This window comes from Macrotis lagotis, chromosome 1 (assembly GCF_037893015.1).
Source record: "Macrotis lagotis isolate mMagLag1 chromosome 1, bilby.v1.9.chrom.fasta, whole genome shotgun sequence".
Taxonomy (NCBI): Eukaryota; Metazoa; Chordata; class Mammalia; order Peramelemorphia; family Peramelidae; genus Macrotis; species Macrotis lagotis.
In genome coordinates this window covers 546,855,523-546,871,414 of record NC_133658.1, presented here as the reverse complement: position 1 = coordinate 546,871,414, position 15,892 = coordinate 546,855,523, and the positions used below count along the sequence as shown (strand labels likewise).

General features: G+C 38.3%; 1 protein-coding gene across 14 annotated transcripts in view; it reads left to right on the top strand.

The window, feature by feature from the left end:
- Window positions 1–15,892, top strand: part of SENP7 (SUMO specific peptidase 7) — a 199,930-nt gene that overhangs the window by 109,092 nt on the left and 74,946 nt on the right. For all 14 annotated transcript variants that reach the window (XM_074214358.1, XM_074214357.1, XM_074214356.1 and 11 more), the window contains 3 exons: window positions 1,641–1,822; window positions 3,444–3,801; window positions 4,918–5,081. In XM_074214358.1, the coding sequence (XP_074070459.1) occupies window positions 1,641–1,822; window positions 3,444–3,801; window positions 4,918–5,081 (704 nt within the window). The remainder of the gene's footprint in view (window positions 1–1,640; window positions 1,823–3,443; window positions 3,802–4,917; window positions 5,082–15,892) is intronic.

Below are 15,892 nucleotides of genomic sequence, written 5' to 3'. Positions count from 1 at the left end.
TATTGAGGAAAGGGATAGGGTTGAGAGAAATAGGAATGGGGAGTTAGGGTTGGGGAATGATGGGGAGATTATGAGGGGATAAAATATACTAAATATTGAGCAATGAGCCCAGGAAGAGTTTCAATGATTGTAGAGAATGCTGTTGAAGAAAACAGGTGATTTAGGAGTGGCTAGGTGGTAGTGGATAAAGCATCGGCCCTGGAGTCAGGAGTACCCGGGTTCAAATCTGGTCTCAGATACTTAATTACCTAGCTGTGTGGCCTTGGGCAAGCCACTTAACCCTGTTTGCCTTACAAAAGAAAAAAAAAACCTAAAGAAAACAGGTGATTAGATTGTTAAGGTCCTTTCTCTTAGTCCAGATACAACTTTGTATTAGGTGGCAGTGATGTGTACCATAAGGCTTAGTAATTTCATTTCATCACAGGCAGGAGCAGGGGGTCTGGTCAGGGAGCAGTTTGTGGTGAATGTATTTGGTGTTCAGTTGGGGTTGACTTATGGAATACTAGAGAAAGAACTGGGTTAAAGATAAATCTAGGAAATAGAGATCAGGGCTGGATTAGAGGTTAGAGGTCAGATGGAAGTGATTTAACTCTGATTCAGAGGCCAGGTTGAGGCTAATAAAAGGCTTGGAAGGGAGAGAGGTTGGAGGCTAATGGTTAGATAAAATTTAAAGTGTTTTTTAAAAGATTTTATTTATTTTGAGTTCTACAATTCTTCCCCTAATCCCACCTCCCTCCCCTCACCCCCCACAGAAGGCAATCCATCAGTCTCTAAAAAGTGGTTTTTTAAGTAATGCTTGTGTTTCTTAAAATTTCTGTGTTTTTAATTATTTTCTTTTTTAATGACTTATGATCTTCATTCCTGGGTTAATGGGACATGTAAATTTAAAAGAACTTCATTAGTGTTGAGTAGAAACAAATTGTGAAGTGTTTATACAATGATGTTTTTGAATTAACAAACAAATTGAATTTATTCTGGTCAGACATGCTGCTTTTATTTTGCTACCTAATAAGAGCTGAGGTTTCTACTTTGATCCTTATCAACTCTTTTCCAAAGGGAAAAATCAGTTTATAATAACCCAGAAAATAACATTAAGGGATATATAAACATACTTGATTTTCTCAATTATTTTATATTATAACCAAATACAGAGAGGGAATTAAATAACAAGAGTTAATGACCTGGCATTCATAAACTTGTTTTTTTTAAAGTACTTTGATAATTATATTTTAGCATAATTGATTTGCTTTTTAAGCCAATGTATTTTATATATTAAAACCTCTGTTTAGAGAAAGGGTCTACAGGTTTCACTGGACTGCCCAAAGGGACTCTGACACACTAAAAAATTAAGATAAATTATTATAAATATCAACTTATTAATCATTATTTTGAAAGTATAAAAAATATCATCTTTTACAGTTTTCTGTTTCCCTGTTATTCTTTGAATATTCAATTTACAATAAACATTTGATTTTTTTGCAAATAGTAAATAAGCAATAAAGAATATCTTTAGCATCTTCTTTTGTACAACTTCTTTTGTACAATAATAAGTTCCTGTTTTAATGATGTTTGAATACACATAGCAGTAAGATTCTTCCTTTATTATTTGGCCACATTTATGTTTCTTTTGTTTTTTTAAGACTTTATTACTGGAAATAGAGAATGTGAATATCAAGAAGAAGGGAGCAGAAACCAAGAGGAGACATACTCTGATTCAAAAGTGGTCCCCTGTCTAACTGCCAAGAAGACAAAGAAAAGACTTAGAAGTCATGTCCTTGAATATAGTAAGGCTCCTTCTCTGGAGGAATCAACATTGCAGTCAGTAAGTTTACAGGATTTAGGTGGGTCTAATACATGCAGTGTTGATATTGTTAAATTGTGGATGGTATATACATAAATGACTCAATAAAAGACCTTAAATCCTCTTGTTCATCTATTCTGTGATCTATCAGTCTATCTTCATTGATCCTATGGTTTCATTCATTCAGGAAGCTCTTTATCTTGCACCTCATCAGCAATATTTTATTGAAGAAAGTTGTGTAGAACACGGGAAAGTTAAGTGACTTCCTCAGGGTCATATAGCCACACAGTTAAGTGTGTGGTTTAGAGACCAGCTTTTTATCTACCATTGTCCTGTTTTTAGCATTAGTCTTACTTCCCTCTTGACTCTGTATTCATGTGTTGTGATTTGATAATATAGAATTATATTTTTTACTTCCACATGTCCATAATATTCAGGCAATATACTGTTTAATTGGATAGCGTGTCAAAGAAATCACATTTAAAAACAAAGTACCCAAACTATACTGGTGAGATGAATGAAAGTTTAAGAGACATTATTTCTGAGTGATTAATAGTCAATTTATTAATTAGACTAATTGATGATTGATAAATTGATGGTCAGTCATCTTGGTAACCAGATATCATGGAGATCATCAAATCTTCCTTTGGGAAAGGAGGTTCTCCTGACAGGTAAAAGTTAGTCCTGATTGATGCATAATTAATGAAAATATGGACGTATTAATGAGAAGTGATCTAAAAGACTTCTGCTCCTTCTTATGAGAATGTGACTTGATTATGTGAGTCAGCTGCCTCCAACAATCCAGACAAAGGAATCCATCTGGTTGTTTTCTCCTTTATAAGCTAGGTTTCCCTAGACCACAATAGAGGAATTGAAAGGGCATAGATGTATTTCCTAAGAGCAAGAATTCATCTAAATTAGATTCTGTTTATGAGGTCCTCTAGTTGGTTGGGGTCCCACCCAAGATCTAAGAGCTACCTGGAGGATTTAGGCAATCTTATATTTGAACTCAGGTCTTTCTGACTCCAGACCTAATACTCTATCTGCGTGGTCATGAAATGTTAAGTCATTTTTAGTCTTGTCTGAACTCATTTGGAGTTTTCTTGGCAAAGATACTGGAGTGGTTTGCTATTTCCCTTTCCAACTCATTTTACAGAGAAGAAACTAAGGTAAATAGGGTTAAGTGACTTTATTCAGGGTCACATAACACATTTGAACTCAGGAAAATGAATCTTCTTGATTCCAAGCCCTGTGTTCTATCCACTGTGCTACTAGTCGCCCTATATGAGAATCTTGGGACAATTTAGGAATAACAGAAATATTAGAATTTCAATATAGAACAGCTACAATTTCTGATTAGTTTTCAGATTGCTTGATTTGTTTTATACTGTGAAATTAGCTGTTCTTGCTCCTTAGGAAACTGGTAACCCAGTTCTCTTGTATTTACAAGTCAAAATATTTTAAAATTAAGCCTCAAAATCTTCCTTTAACTATAGCTAAATAAATAATTCCGTTTTTTTCTTTTAATCATTAGTGTAATGTACCTTTTTCTTCAAGGATAATCTGGTATTAAATTGTGCTTAATGAGATAAATTTGAATAAAATACTAATGTGTATTCTGTATATTATTTGTGTTGTATAGGAAGAACAAGAAAATGATTCATTGCTTTCTGAATGTGGAGATCCAAGTGAAGATGACTTTTTGCATGATCTTAAAGCCTTACAAGAAAACACACCGGAGACTGTGGAAATTGATTTTATGAAGCCTCCCTCTTTTGAGAGCCAGGAGGTTGTTGTAAGTTGTTCCCCAAATAGCTTTTCTGACTCTTCAACCACTGGCCCATTTCAGAATCTGAACCCTGTTTGCAGTGATGCTCTGGAGATTTCTTCCGTTGTTGATAATGTCAGTATGTTGGTGACAGAGGCAGAAGTTCCTGTTCTAAGGAAACTGCGAAGCAGAAAGTATGAGGAGAAACAATTGTTTGTCTCTGTTGAACCAAGTAAGTATCACCTTTTTGATGACTGTACCACAAAAAGTTTTGAAGAATTACAATCATTTTTGTACTTACTCCCCAACATTTGTTTGCTTTTCTCTACCTTTCCCTAAGCAAAGGAAATAACTTCCTATATCATAATTGTGGAATGTGATCTCTCACTTTGAAAATGAATGCTTTGCTGGTTTCTATCACAGATCTTGTTATATTATCTAGTTGGTTTAGAGATAGTATGAGTTCTTGATGGGGAAGGTATTTTATTATTATTTTTATAAGATATAAATTTATTAAAAGATTTTGTAAGAGTCAGTATCCTTATAATTCAGGAAATTAAGGTATAGTGAGCTTGTACTAAATAGAACAATTATTTCATTATTAGCTGGAATCCAATCTGCAAAGTCCTTAGTTTTTATTCATTTAGACCTCAGAATCCCTTAAGACTTGGGATACAGTTTGCATTTACAGAACAGCATTGATTTGGTTGGGGATCAGAAGATTTGTGTTTGCATGTTCTACCTATGTGACTTTGATCAAGTTAATTTATGTGCAATATATTTTCTTCACCGGAAAACCCCCCCCCAACAACTTTTAGAATCGATTTGCTTAAATGTTCCTTGGAAAACATAATCTAGAGCAGGGGAGGGGAATGTCTGGCTTGTAAGACCTAATAAATCTTTTGTTCTGGTGCTGCCAAGACAACACTGGTGGGATTTGAAATTCAATAAATCTAGGAGCTTTTTAGGGATAAATTAATTAAATATTTCATTAACTATGGCAAGCTAATTTTTAAGTTTTAGTCCTTTGTAGAAAAAAGTTTCCTTCTCATTCTGGAGTTAAGTGAAGCTTTTGAAGGAAAAAAAACTAATTTTTGGATTTTCCATTCTGTTATGATAATGATTTCATTTGGTTTTTATTTAATCTAAATGATTAAATCATAGTAATTACAAGGCTTTCCTGATGATTAATAATATTCACTTTTTTCCTTTTATTAACGATTTTGAGTTTTACAATTTTTCCCCCCAATCTTAATGACTGAAAGGAAGCTGTCAGTCATTACTTTGTTTCCACGTTATACATTGATCAATAATATTCACTTTTAAGAACACATTTTTCTTTTTTTAGTTGTTGTTTCCAGTGATGAAGAAGGGTCTATTGAACAAAACAGTTCAGACACACTTAATTTACAACCTGAACAAGACTACGAGTTTGTCATTAAAGATGGAGAAGAAGTATCTGAGTTGGAGTTGTCAGAAGACACACTTTTGACAGCATCTAAATCTGTTCAGGTAACCCAACTCTGATATAGTATCAATATTGACTGAGAATCTTTGTTTTTTTTTTTTTTATTAACAAGAGGATTATTGACAACAAAAGGCACTTTTTTTAACCTTACCAATGGTTTTATTTTATTTTTCCATGGTTACATGTAAAAACAAGTTTTAGCATTCATTTTTAAAATTTCGAGTTCTGAATTCTCTCCCTTCTTCCCACCCTACTACCCCCATTGAAAAAGCAAGTTATTTGATATGTTAAAAATGGGTAGGGGGGGGGGCTAGGTGGTGAGTGGAGTCAGGAGTACCTGAGTTCAAATCTGAACTCAGATACTTAATAATTATCTAGTTGTGTGGCTTTGGGCAAGCCACTTAGCTCCATTGCCTTGCAAAAAAAAAAAAGGGTAGTCATGCAAAACATTACCCACAATAGTTGTGTTGTGAAAGTAGACATGACCCCCCCCCCAAGAAAAAAACCTCAAGAAAAATAAAGTTAAAAAAAAGTATGCTTTAATCTGTATTCAGACACTATCAACTCTGTCTTTGGGATGGATAGTATTCTTTATCAAAAGTCCTTCAGAATTGTCTTGGGTTAAAACTTTGCTGAGAAAAAGTAAGTCATTTACAGCTGATAATCCTACAATATTGCTGTTAGTTTATAAATCAAAAACACTTTTAAGTGTTTATATCTATCTATCTATCTATCTATATACATAAAAATATATGTATATACACATGTATAGCATAATTATGTTATCTATAAAAAATATATTATTGCCTATTCATTTTGAAATAAAAAGACCATGCTGCTTCATCTTCTCATTTCTAACTTTCAGTTGAAATATTCTTTTGATTTCAGGCATTTCTTCTTGATTCTCATAGGTCATTTAAGTATGTTTGTTTTCCTTGCAATTGTTAAAACTAGCAATACTATTCTCCTTGTGCTCATGTAATACTAAGGCAAATACTTGCAGTACCAAGGCTATTTCAAGCTTTGGCTTCTCTTTAGTATTTTCCTCAAGTTTTCATAAATGAAAATATTATTGAGGTTATTGAAATAGTAAGCAGTGTAGTATATATAATAAGTCAATACATGAATGGTTTATTTTGTTCATGGAACAGAAAAACGCCAATGTCATTGGCTTGAAGAATATTGAGGGAGGAGCATAAGATGTAAGAAGACCAGAGAAGGGGACCAGGAGGCTAGGTTTTGAAAAGTTTTCAGTGTCAAACAGGACCCATGACCAGCAAATTGGCAAAAATGATAAAGGAGAGGAATAATACTCTGATATTCTTACTATATAAATTGTTCTTTTGGTTCTGCTCATTTCATTTCCTAATACTTCATATAAGTCTTCTCAGGATTTATGAAATCCATCATTTAAAAAAGTGGCATAGTACTATTTCTTTACTTTCCTATATCCTACCTTTTAGCCATTTCCCATTTTATGGACAATCTCTTAGAGTCTAGTTCTTTATCACTAAAAAAAGAACTGATCTTAACATTTTTTTGTACATGTGGGTCTTTCATCTCTTTTTTTAGTTTCTCTGTAATTTAAACCTAGTAGGGATATTTATTTGAAAGGGAAAGTGTGGAGTTGAACTGTTCAATCAGAGGTCAAGACTGACAGTTTAGCCAGAACAGAGTTTGATCATGATGAAGATGAAGAATAGGTTAAGGAAGAAAGAAGCATAAGGAGAGATGGAATTATAGAAAATTATGTGAGGTAAAAGAATTTCATAATTCTTGATTATGGAAGTAGAATATTTGTGGGTGATGGCAAGACCAAATGCATGTAATTGAGGTAGAGTGGAATTCATTGCAATTGAGTAGTTGATGAACTTGGAAACCAAGAAATTCAATAGAATATAAAAAAAATGATTACAAGAAGTTTAAAGGCTTTTGCATAGCAAAATTATTGTAAACCTAGGACAAAATGATTGCTGCCCCGACCCGTGGGGCAGAAAAGTGGGGTGTCGAGGAGGACCCAGCCTGAAATGGAATTGGTGAGAATAAGGAGAGTGAGACCCAAGGATGGTGGATAAGGTCTGAGTTTATTTGAGAAAAATACCTGCTTATATTTTGTAGAGAAGGAACAAGGGTATTAGCTTAGGGGTGGAATTGGTATGCCTTGGCCTGAGAGAAGGGATAGTCTGTGGTCAGTTTGTTCTTGATAATGGAGGGTGACTTTCCTTTATCTTGGCCCTTGGTACACCTGGAATTTTGTTTGCTCGTTTTATCTTATCTGACATGGGGCTTCTTGGCTCCTGGTATGGGATTTGTTTGCTCTTTTTATGGGGGCTTCTTGGCCCCTGGCATGTCTGGAATCTGTTTGCTCTTTTTATGGGGGCTTCTTGGCCCCTGGCATGTCCCCCATTTTTGTATTAAATTTATGGGCAGGATCCCTGTCTTAGGCTATGCAACTTGTTTTTCATGCTTGGTATCCGTGACCAGGAGGGGACCTTAGCGAGGTCCTTGTTATCTCCTGTAGGATCTGATGTTCCCAAGTCATGGAGTTGCACTAAATCCCGTCATTGGGTATCACTGCAGCCCTTAGGGGGTGCCTTTCCTTGAGCAGATGCACGCATACCAAGGTGGGCGAGGTGTAAGAGCAGCGAACCTCAAGGGTTCCATTTGGAGGTCCTCACAGGACCCTTGGCTTTTCAATTGGTGGTATAAGACCGAAACTGGTTTTCCAAGGGCTGAGTCAATTTGGGATTTGATAAAGTTAGTCAGTCTCCTGAAGGCCCATGGTCCAAAAGAAATTAGAATTAGGAAGCCAATTAACGGACCTAGAAGGCTTGGGAGCAGAGTAGAGAGCCAGGGGGATGTGGAAAACCAATTTTTATACCATGCCTCACCTTTCTCTCTCTCCCTTTTTCTTTTTTCCAGGCTATCCTTAACCCTTTGCAGACTGTCTTCTACCAGGCCAAGTTTATCCTTAAAAAAACAGCATTCTTCCTTTAGTGCCGCGCAGAGTCCCCCCTGTTGTAAAAATAACAAATCAAGACCACGTCTATTTTGTAATGCTACTTCAGCTAAAGAGGCAACAGAATCTTTTAGGTGTTCTAACCCTGCTTGAAGTTCTGAGAGATCCTTATCAATAGCGGTGCTAAGCTGGGTGTACTGTGCATTGGAGGAGACTAAGGAGGCAATACCTGTACCAGAGCCAACAAGCCCAAGTCCAATCAGGACCGCGAGTGTGACTGCTGTCAGGGGTTCTCTTTTGTCTCTGATAAGGGTACCCCTTCCATGTTCCCAAAATTGGAGGAATTCCTCCGGGTAGTGGACAGTTAGGTGAGGAAAAAGGGAGACAAGGACACAATAGTCCTTTTTCTCAAGGAATTGTTTGGTGTCCACAAAGGTGGTTAGTCCTGACGAGCAGGCAAGATAGGTATTAAGAGGGGCTACAGCATATCTATAGGAAGTATTAATAAGGGTAATTTGGTTACATACTGTGTCTAGCTGAAGAGGGGGGAGCATATGTGGGCCAAGGAGACAATGTCCCTGACTGGAGATTTTTGTAAGAGTGAGGCCTTGGGATTCCCCAGTGCCCCATCTGAGATCATCTGTTCTGTTGGAGTGTGTGATGTTCCTGAATTGAGCAATACCTTCATAGAAGGGCGGGGAAGAGGAATAGCAGATCCAGCATTCTTCAAATGAAGAATTCTGTATCTGGGTCAAAGCTTGCACAGAGGCATTAATGAGAGTAAGTATGATATGGGCAGTAGAGGGATCGCTAGCAGGGAGGGTGGGTCTATAAGGGACGGTGTCGGGGGAGACAGGGGTGCTGGGAGTAGGTTGGTCCAAGGGTCTGGTATTATAGATGTTAGCATTAGGCCCAATGGCCACCGGTTGGGGGGGTATGGGGATGGTTTGAGTGAGCTTTATGGTAAATATTAGACCCTCATCATATCCTTCCTTGTACAATCTGAGTCCCCAGGTGTATCCTTTCCCCCATCCAGACGCCCTTTTACCTTCTGTCGTGAACTGGATTTTTAGGGGGTTACACCATTGATTCTTTTTGCAAGAGGGGAGGGACAGGGGGTCACATCTATATGAGTTACAAATGCGGGTAGTATAGTTGGTAGTTACGGAAATGAAATCTGATTTTGAGTTCGTGATCCAGTACCCAGTTCCTGTCGTCTCACAATCCCATTTTTACAATAGAAGTCCCCCATTCTACCACATTGTGGGGCTGATGAGCAATGGTATCCCGGGCAAACATAAAAGGAGAGGGTCCCAAGCCTCTCTTTTCTATCTTGAGAGCCACAGCCTGTCATGCGATCATCGGACCCCCATACTGCGTCCCATCCACTGTTCCATTAGGATAATCGACAAAGATCTGGGTACAGGGGAAGCCAGGGTGTCGTGGAGTCAACTTTCGAGGTACTCCAGATGCAGAATCCTTGAGCATCTTCGACTAACCCAAGTGTAGTTAAGTAGTTGGTATGAGCAGGACAGCGGAAGGAGCAGGCCTTCATGCTGGATCTTTTATCTACAAGAGAGCACAGAGGGGGATTCCTCAGGGGGTTCCCTGGGTGGATTATGTGATTTCACTAGACGCTCGGGTAGCCATCTAGCATTTTGAGCTGATGAATCATAAATACAGGCATGTTCTTTACCCCAGATAAGGACTGGGTCAGGTCCTTGCCATTTGTTGGAGATGGGATCTCTCCACATAGCCTGTGCATAATTGTGTTCAGTAGTGGGATGCCAAAGGCGATCTGCTGCAGATTTGGCATTAGCATCAAGGGAGAGGAAATTGAGGACAAAGAGGGCATGGTTAAGAATAGTTTTAGCATTGTTAAATCTTGGGGTAGAGTGTCTCTGACCCTTTCTGTAATTTAGTAATCATGTTTTTGAGCGTTTGGTGGGCTCTTTCTACAATGCCCTGTCCTTGAGGGTTTTTCATAAGCTCCCTTAGAAGTTTTATAGGTAGTTGAAGCAATGGTTTGACAACGATCAAAAAAATCAGCCTTCCAGGTGAGGAACTGTCCTCGTGTAAGTACTGCCTGGACAACCCTGAGCCACTCGGAGGGGAGAAGATGTCCCCCACGGGGGATGGCTTCTAGTGCTGAGAGAGTAAAGGGGGCATTAGGCCCATAGGTCTTAACAGCTGTATGTAAGTCTTTCAAGTTTTTGAAGTGGATTTTTCTATAATTTAGTGATTTTTGTTCCCCTAGACGATCTGCCACTTCCCTTTCATCTTCCCTGCTCCTATTCTCCTCTTCCTCTTCTCCTTCGCTATGGGAAGACTCAGGGGGCTCAGCCTCTCCTGCATCAGGGTCACTATCATCTTGGCGGGATCTTGTCATGACAGGGAATGCCATCTGTTTTTTATAATTCATGGCAGCTTCTGCCTTAGAGTGTCTCTGTTTTGTTTTGCTTTCACTTCTGGTTTTTGAATTAAACTGGTTTTTTAAGAGGGGGATTTTAAGGGACCTTTGTAATGAATCCTGTAGGGCAGACAACTCACCGGAGAGCTGCGCATATTGTGTTTGGAGATCTAAAACCTCACGGAGTTCTTTTACTTGCGCGGATAGTTGCTCCCGTGCCTTATTAAGTGTGGTCCTATTAGGTCCCAGGGGCAGGAGGGCAGGGGCAGTTAGGTATGGAGGGGGAGCGGAGGCTAGGGGCCAGTCTGGGTTATTATATCTAGCAGCTTCTTCCTCAAGTTCTGCCTCATTGCCTGGGTCTAGAGGCTCTGAGTCTGGGTCCATCTCTGGACTGGACTGGAGATTCTTATTTCTTGTAAACACTGGGCAGGTTATGGGCTCCTCTGCTGGTGTTATCTCAGAAGGGAGAGGAGGATAGAGGGATTTGCTTGGGGGGATTTCAATAGCTGCTGAGGGAGATCTAGCTGGAGTTTTAGGGGGTTTCGCTTCCTCTTCTTTCAAAGACTTTATAGAGGCTGTACGTGAAAGAGGGCGAAGGCAGGACTCTGCAACTGAAAGAAGCTGTTGTTTTGTGGGGTCCCCAGTGGCACTTTCCACTATGTCTCTTATAAGACCCCAGTAAGAAAGGGCTGAAACAGGGACGGCATCGGGTCCTTCTATTTTCAATTTCTGATTAAGATCTCTTCCTACTTTCTGCCATTTGCCTGGGTGGATCTCAGGTCCTGTTACCAGAAACCACGGGCATACTTCATCTATAAAAAGGAAGAATCTAACAAGATCCTTTTTCTTTACTTTAACTCCCCTGTCTTTAAGTGCCAGTTTAAGGTCCCGTATAAAGACCTGTTCTTTAGACAGCTTGGAACCCATGAGAAAAGAATGAGGCAGACGTCACTTACCTGTTCGTGGGGCTCTCCGGAGCGATCAGAGGGGGTCGCAATCAGAGGGGGTCGCGACGATTCTTCTTTACGGGGTCTGCCTGGCAAGAATCCGTGCCTCGAGCCGCACGATGGGCACCACGTGCCCCGACCCGCGGGGCAGAAAAGTGGGGTGTCGAGGAGGACCCAGCCTGAAATGGAATGGGTGAGAATAAGGAGAGTGAGACCCAAGGATGGTGGATAAGATCTGAGTTTATTTTAGAAAATACATGCTTATATTGTAGAGAAGGAACAAGGGGATTAGCTTAGGGGTGGAATTGGTATGCCTTGGCCTGAGAGAAGGGATAGTCTGTGGTCAGTTTGTTCTTGATAATGGAGGGTGACTTTCCTTTATCTTGGCCCTTGGTACACCTGGAATTTTGTTTGCTCGTTTTATCTTATCTGACATGGGGCTTCTTGGCTCCTGGTATGTCTGGGATTTGTTTGCTCTTTTTATGGGGGCTTCTTGGCCCCTGGCAGATTGCATTTTTGACTATCCATGAAACAAAAGAAAAATACTTAATGGCCCTCAATCTGAACAGAGCCCTTCTTCTTCTTCCTTCTTCTTCTTCTTCTTCTTCTTCTTCTTCTTCTTCTTCTTCTTCTTCTTCTTCTTCTTCTTCTTCTGTTGTTATGGTGGCAGCAGATGCCATCCAGTAGTATATAAATGAAAAACAGACAAAACATTGTCTTTTTGTATATATTGAAATATATATATACATATATGTACATATTCCCATAAATAGTTTCCAAGTATATGTGTGGGCATATATATATATATATATGTTTATGTATATACCCACACATATCCTTATATGTTGGGGTTCACACCCCCAAAATATTGGGCTTCTGTGTAAGATGTATTGAGAAATTTGAGATGAGGGCTCTCGCCCCAGGCAAGTTGACCTTTTGTTGGGCACTGTGATGACACAGTGGGCTGTGAGTTGGGAGATACTCTAGCAAAGAGGGACATGTTCTCATTTATACAGGGAGAGAAGAAGGAAGAAGAGAGAAAAAATGATCTCAGATAAATAATTAAATCTGTTTGAAGTGGATCTGCATGTCAGAAGTAGATGCCACCAAGGGACCATTAGAAGGAACAGAACTTATAATTAAGTTATAAGCTTGTTTTTAAGGAGAGCTTTTGGATATCAAAGAAGACCCCAGGTGCTGATAATATGTGATTGTCTTTAGCAGACCAGACCCTGATCCTCACATAAAATATAAAAGAACAAGGATGACCTTAAACAGTGGGCACTGATAACCAGCAATCAGAAGACAAAAAGACCTTGAGCTAAAGCCAAGGTAGGGACTGCAGAGCCAGTAATTAAATCATAGCTAGCAGGAACCCAGGAAAAACACTCAGAGAAGATCTGAATGTTGGAAAGAGGGTTAATTAATTGGGATCCCCATCATATACTTACTTAAGCATAGATAGATATATCTACATCCATACATACCTCTTTCTTTCTTTCTTTCTTTCTTTCTTTCTTTCTTTCTTTCTTTCTTTCTTTCTCTTTATTTCTGTCTGTCTATCTATCTGTCTGTCTATCTATCTATCTATCTATCTATCTATCCATCTATCTATCTATCTATCTATCTATGTATTTCCCCAAGTGTAAGAGTAGGTTTGGGGGTGTAGAGGAAGAAACAATTGCTTGAGAAAGAATGACCTTGGAGGAAATAGTTCACTATTCACAAATATTCACTATTACTATCCTAACCACTGGAATTTGAGTAGGGTCATACATTAGGATGAACTGGACCTAGAAATGATATCATAACCATTAAAGAGAATTTGACCTGATCACTTATACAGAGGAAATCATGAATGAAAGATGTATGTTAATCAGATTTGATCTGAAGTTGTATGGACAGCATAGAAAGTTTTGTCCATCAGTATATCTGGAAATGTTGTAAATGGACAATATTAGTCTTGTAATTAAACCAACAAAGGAGAAATCAGAACATTTCATAGTTTTTGTTTTTGTTTTTTAGAGTTTTCAAGGCAATAGGGTTAAATGGCTTGCCCAAGGCCACACAGCTAGGTAATTATTAAGTGTCTGAGGTCAGATTTGAACCCAGGTACTCCTGACTCCAGGGCTGGTGCTCTATCCACTGCGCCACCTAGCTGCGCCTTCATAGTTCTTTAATAACCTCAAATTTCACTCCCAAATAGGAGCCCATTATTTTAATAACAATTTCTACCAATGTTGTTATATAATTGTGAGGTTTAGAAGATAATAGTCTTTGAAAAATTGAAAGGGATCAATGGAAAAGTGTGTTGTGGATGTGAGAAGGCTATAGTATATAATAAAAGAGGAACTTCAAAGAACAGAAGTAAAGGATGACATCAGGCAGCTATGTAATGGGAAAAGAATTTGGACTAGTCTTGAATTGAGAACATAGTGAAGGGGGGCGGCTAGGTGGCGCAGTGGATAGAGCACCAGCCCTGGAGTCAGGAGTACCTGGGTTCAAATCTGACCTCAGACACTTAATAATTACCTAGCTGTGTGGCCTTGGGCAAGCCACTTAACCCCATTTGCCTTACAAAAAAAACCTAAAAGAGAACATAGTGAAGGAAGACAGGTAGATAACTTTAGTACTTCTGTGGTATCTTTGCTGGGTTAGGAGAGCCTTGAAAAGACCATCTAGCACATTAAGTGGACTCTGGTGAAGTTATGTGAGGATATGGGCAAGAAAAGGAATATAGAATAGACAGACTTGGATGAATTGCAATCTTCATTTTTGGAGTGAATTTCCAAATCAGTAAGATCGCAGATACTTTGTTTTTGAGTACAGTTTAACATTTTGCATTAAAGAAAAAATTCAGTTGATCATACTAAGTTAAAAACTTGTAAATGAATTATACATTCTTAGTAGCACATAGGTTGATGTGTGAAATGACATCAAAATTAAGAAACTAAATAGTACTTCTATATAAATGAATATAGTAAAACAAGTTTGCACCAAACAAATATTAAAAAATTGCAACAGTCTCCTTTATGGGAATAAGATCTTCACTTCCCTCCACAGTTGCAAATAGTGATGAGATAAATATGACTAATTTTATTTAAGGGCAGCTAGGTGGTACAGTAGATAGAATGTCAGGTTTGGAGTCAGGAAGATTCATCTTCTTGAGTTCAAACTGAGCTTCAGCTTAGTAGCTCTGTGATCCTGGGCAAGTCATTTAGCCATGTTTACCTCAGTTTCGTCATCTATTAAGTGAACTGGAGAGGGAAATGGCAAACCACTCCAACATCTCTGCCAAAAAAATCCCCAAATGGGTTCAACAAAGTGTTGAACATAACTGAAAAAGACAGAACATTTATGTACTACATTGAGCATCATTTAGCAGAATAAGACGGAGAATAAAACCTGAGAATATATTTATTCTTAGAGAATATATTTTCATTCAGAAGTACAGTCTTGGAAGTCCTTACTTAAAGGACTATAAATCTTCACTAACAATGCATGTGAGAAGAAAGACACTATAATTCCTTTCAACTTCCCTATCCCAGCTATTAATATTAATTCATAGATATAAGAAAATCTGATTTATTGTTTTAAGGTTCTGATTACATCTTTTTAAAAATTTTTTATTTGTTTTAGGCAATGGGGATAAGAGTGACTTGCCCAAGGTCACACAGCTAGGTAATTATTAAGTGTCTGAGGCGGGATTTGAACTTAGATCCACCTGAATCCAGGGCGGGTTCTCTCTCCACTGTGCCCCCTAGCTGCCTGGTTCTAATTATGTCCTATAGATTATGAAGAACCAGTGAAATTTTTCTTTCCTTTTACTCTACTTTTTCTATCTTAAAAAAAATCCAAATTATACAAATATTTGATAGCAGGTTTTTGAGCTGACTTCATTCAGGTCTATCCCCTGATACTGTGTTATATTTTAGAATGAAATGAGATACTTACAGCTTATTCAGCATTTAACAACAAAAAAGAGATTTACTTAGCCAAAACAGGAGAAGACTATTCAACTAGGATAGGCATTGAGATGATTCACCTAAGGAAAACTCCTTGCTTGAGTAGCTTATTATGATTTACTATTACTATTAAAGCTTCTGAGAGCTCTTTGAGCTTTTTTGGGCTGCTTTGTGCTTGGGTAATTAGGAAATGAGCTGAGGAAAACTCAGAGATGGACTCAATATCTTTAAAAAACAATTAGCCTAACCTACATGGAGAAAGAATTATTACATGCCTATGTTATCAATGGCTTGTCATTATAAATACTTGGTTCAGAGTGATCAAAATGTCTTTTATTAATACATCTTTGCAAAGAAGGACCACCTCTCTTGATGAAAGGGGGCCCCAAATTATGACAATGCAGAGTCTTATATGCACTTTGAAAGGCTTGTTCCTCCCCCTTCGTGCCAATCATTGTCCAGGGTCACAATCTAATTGATACATTCACCCCCATATATTTTCCCCACCTTCCTCATTATACTAATGAGCATAGGGGAGTGAGTAATAACTGCCTTGAGCAGGCACAAAGGAGGA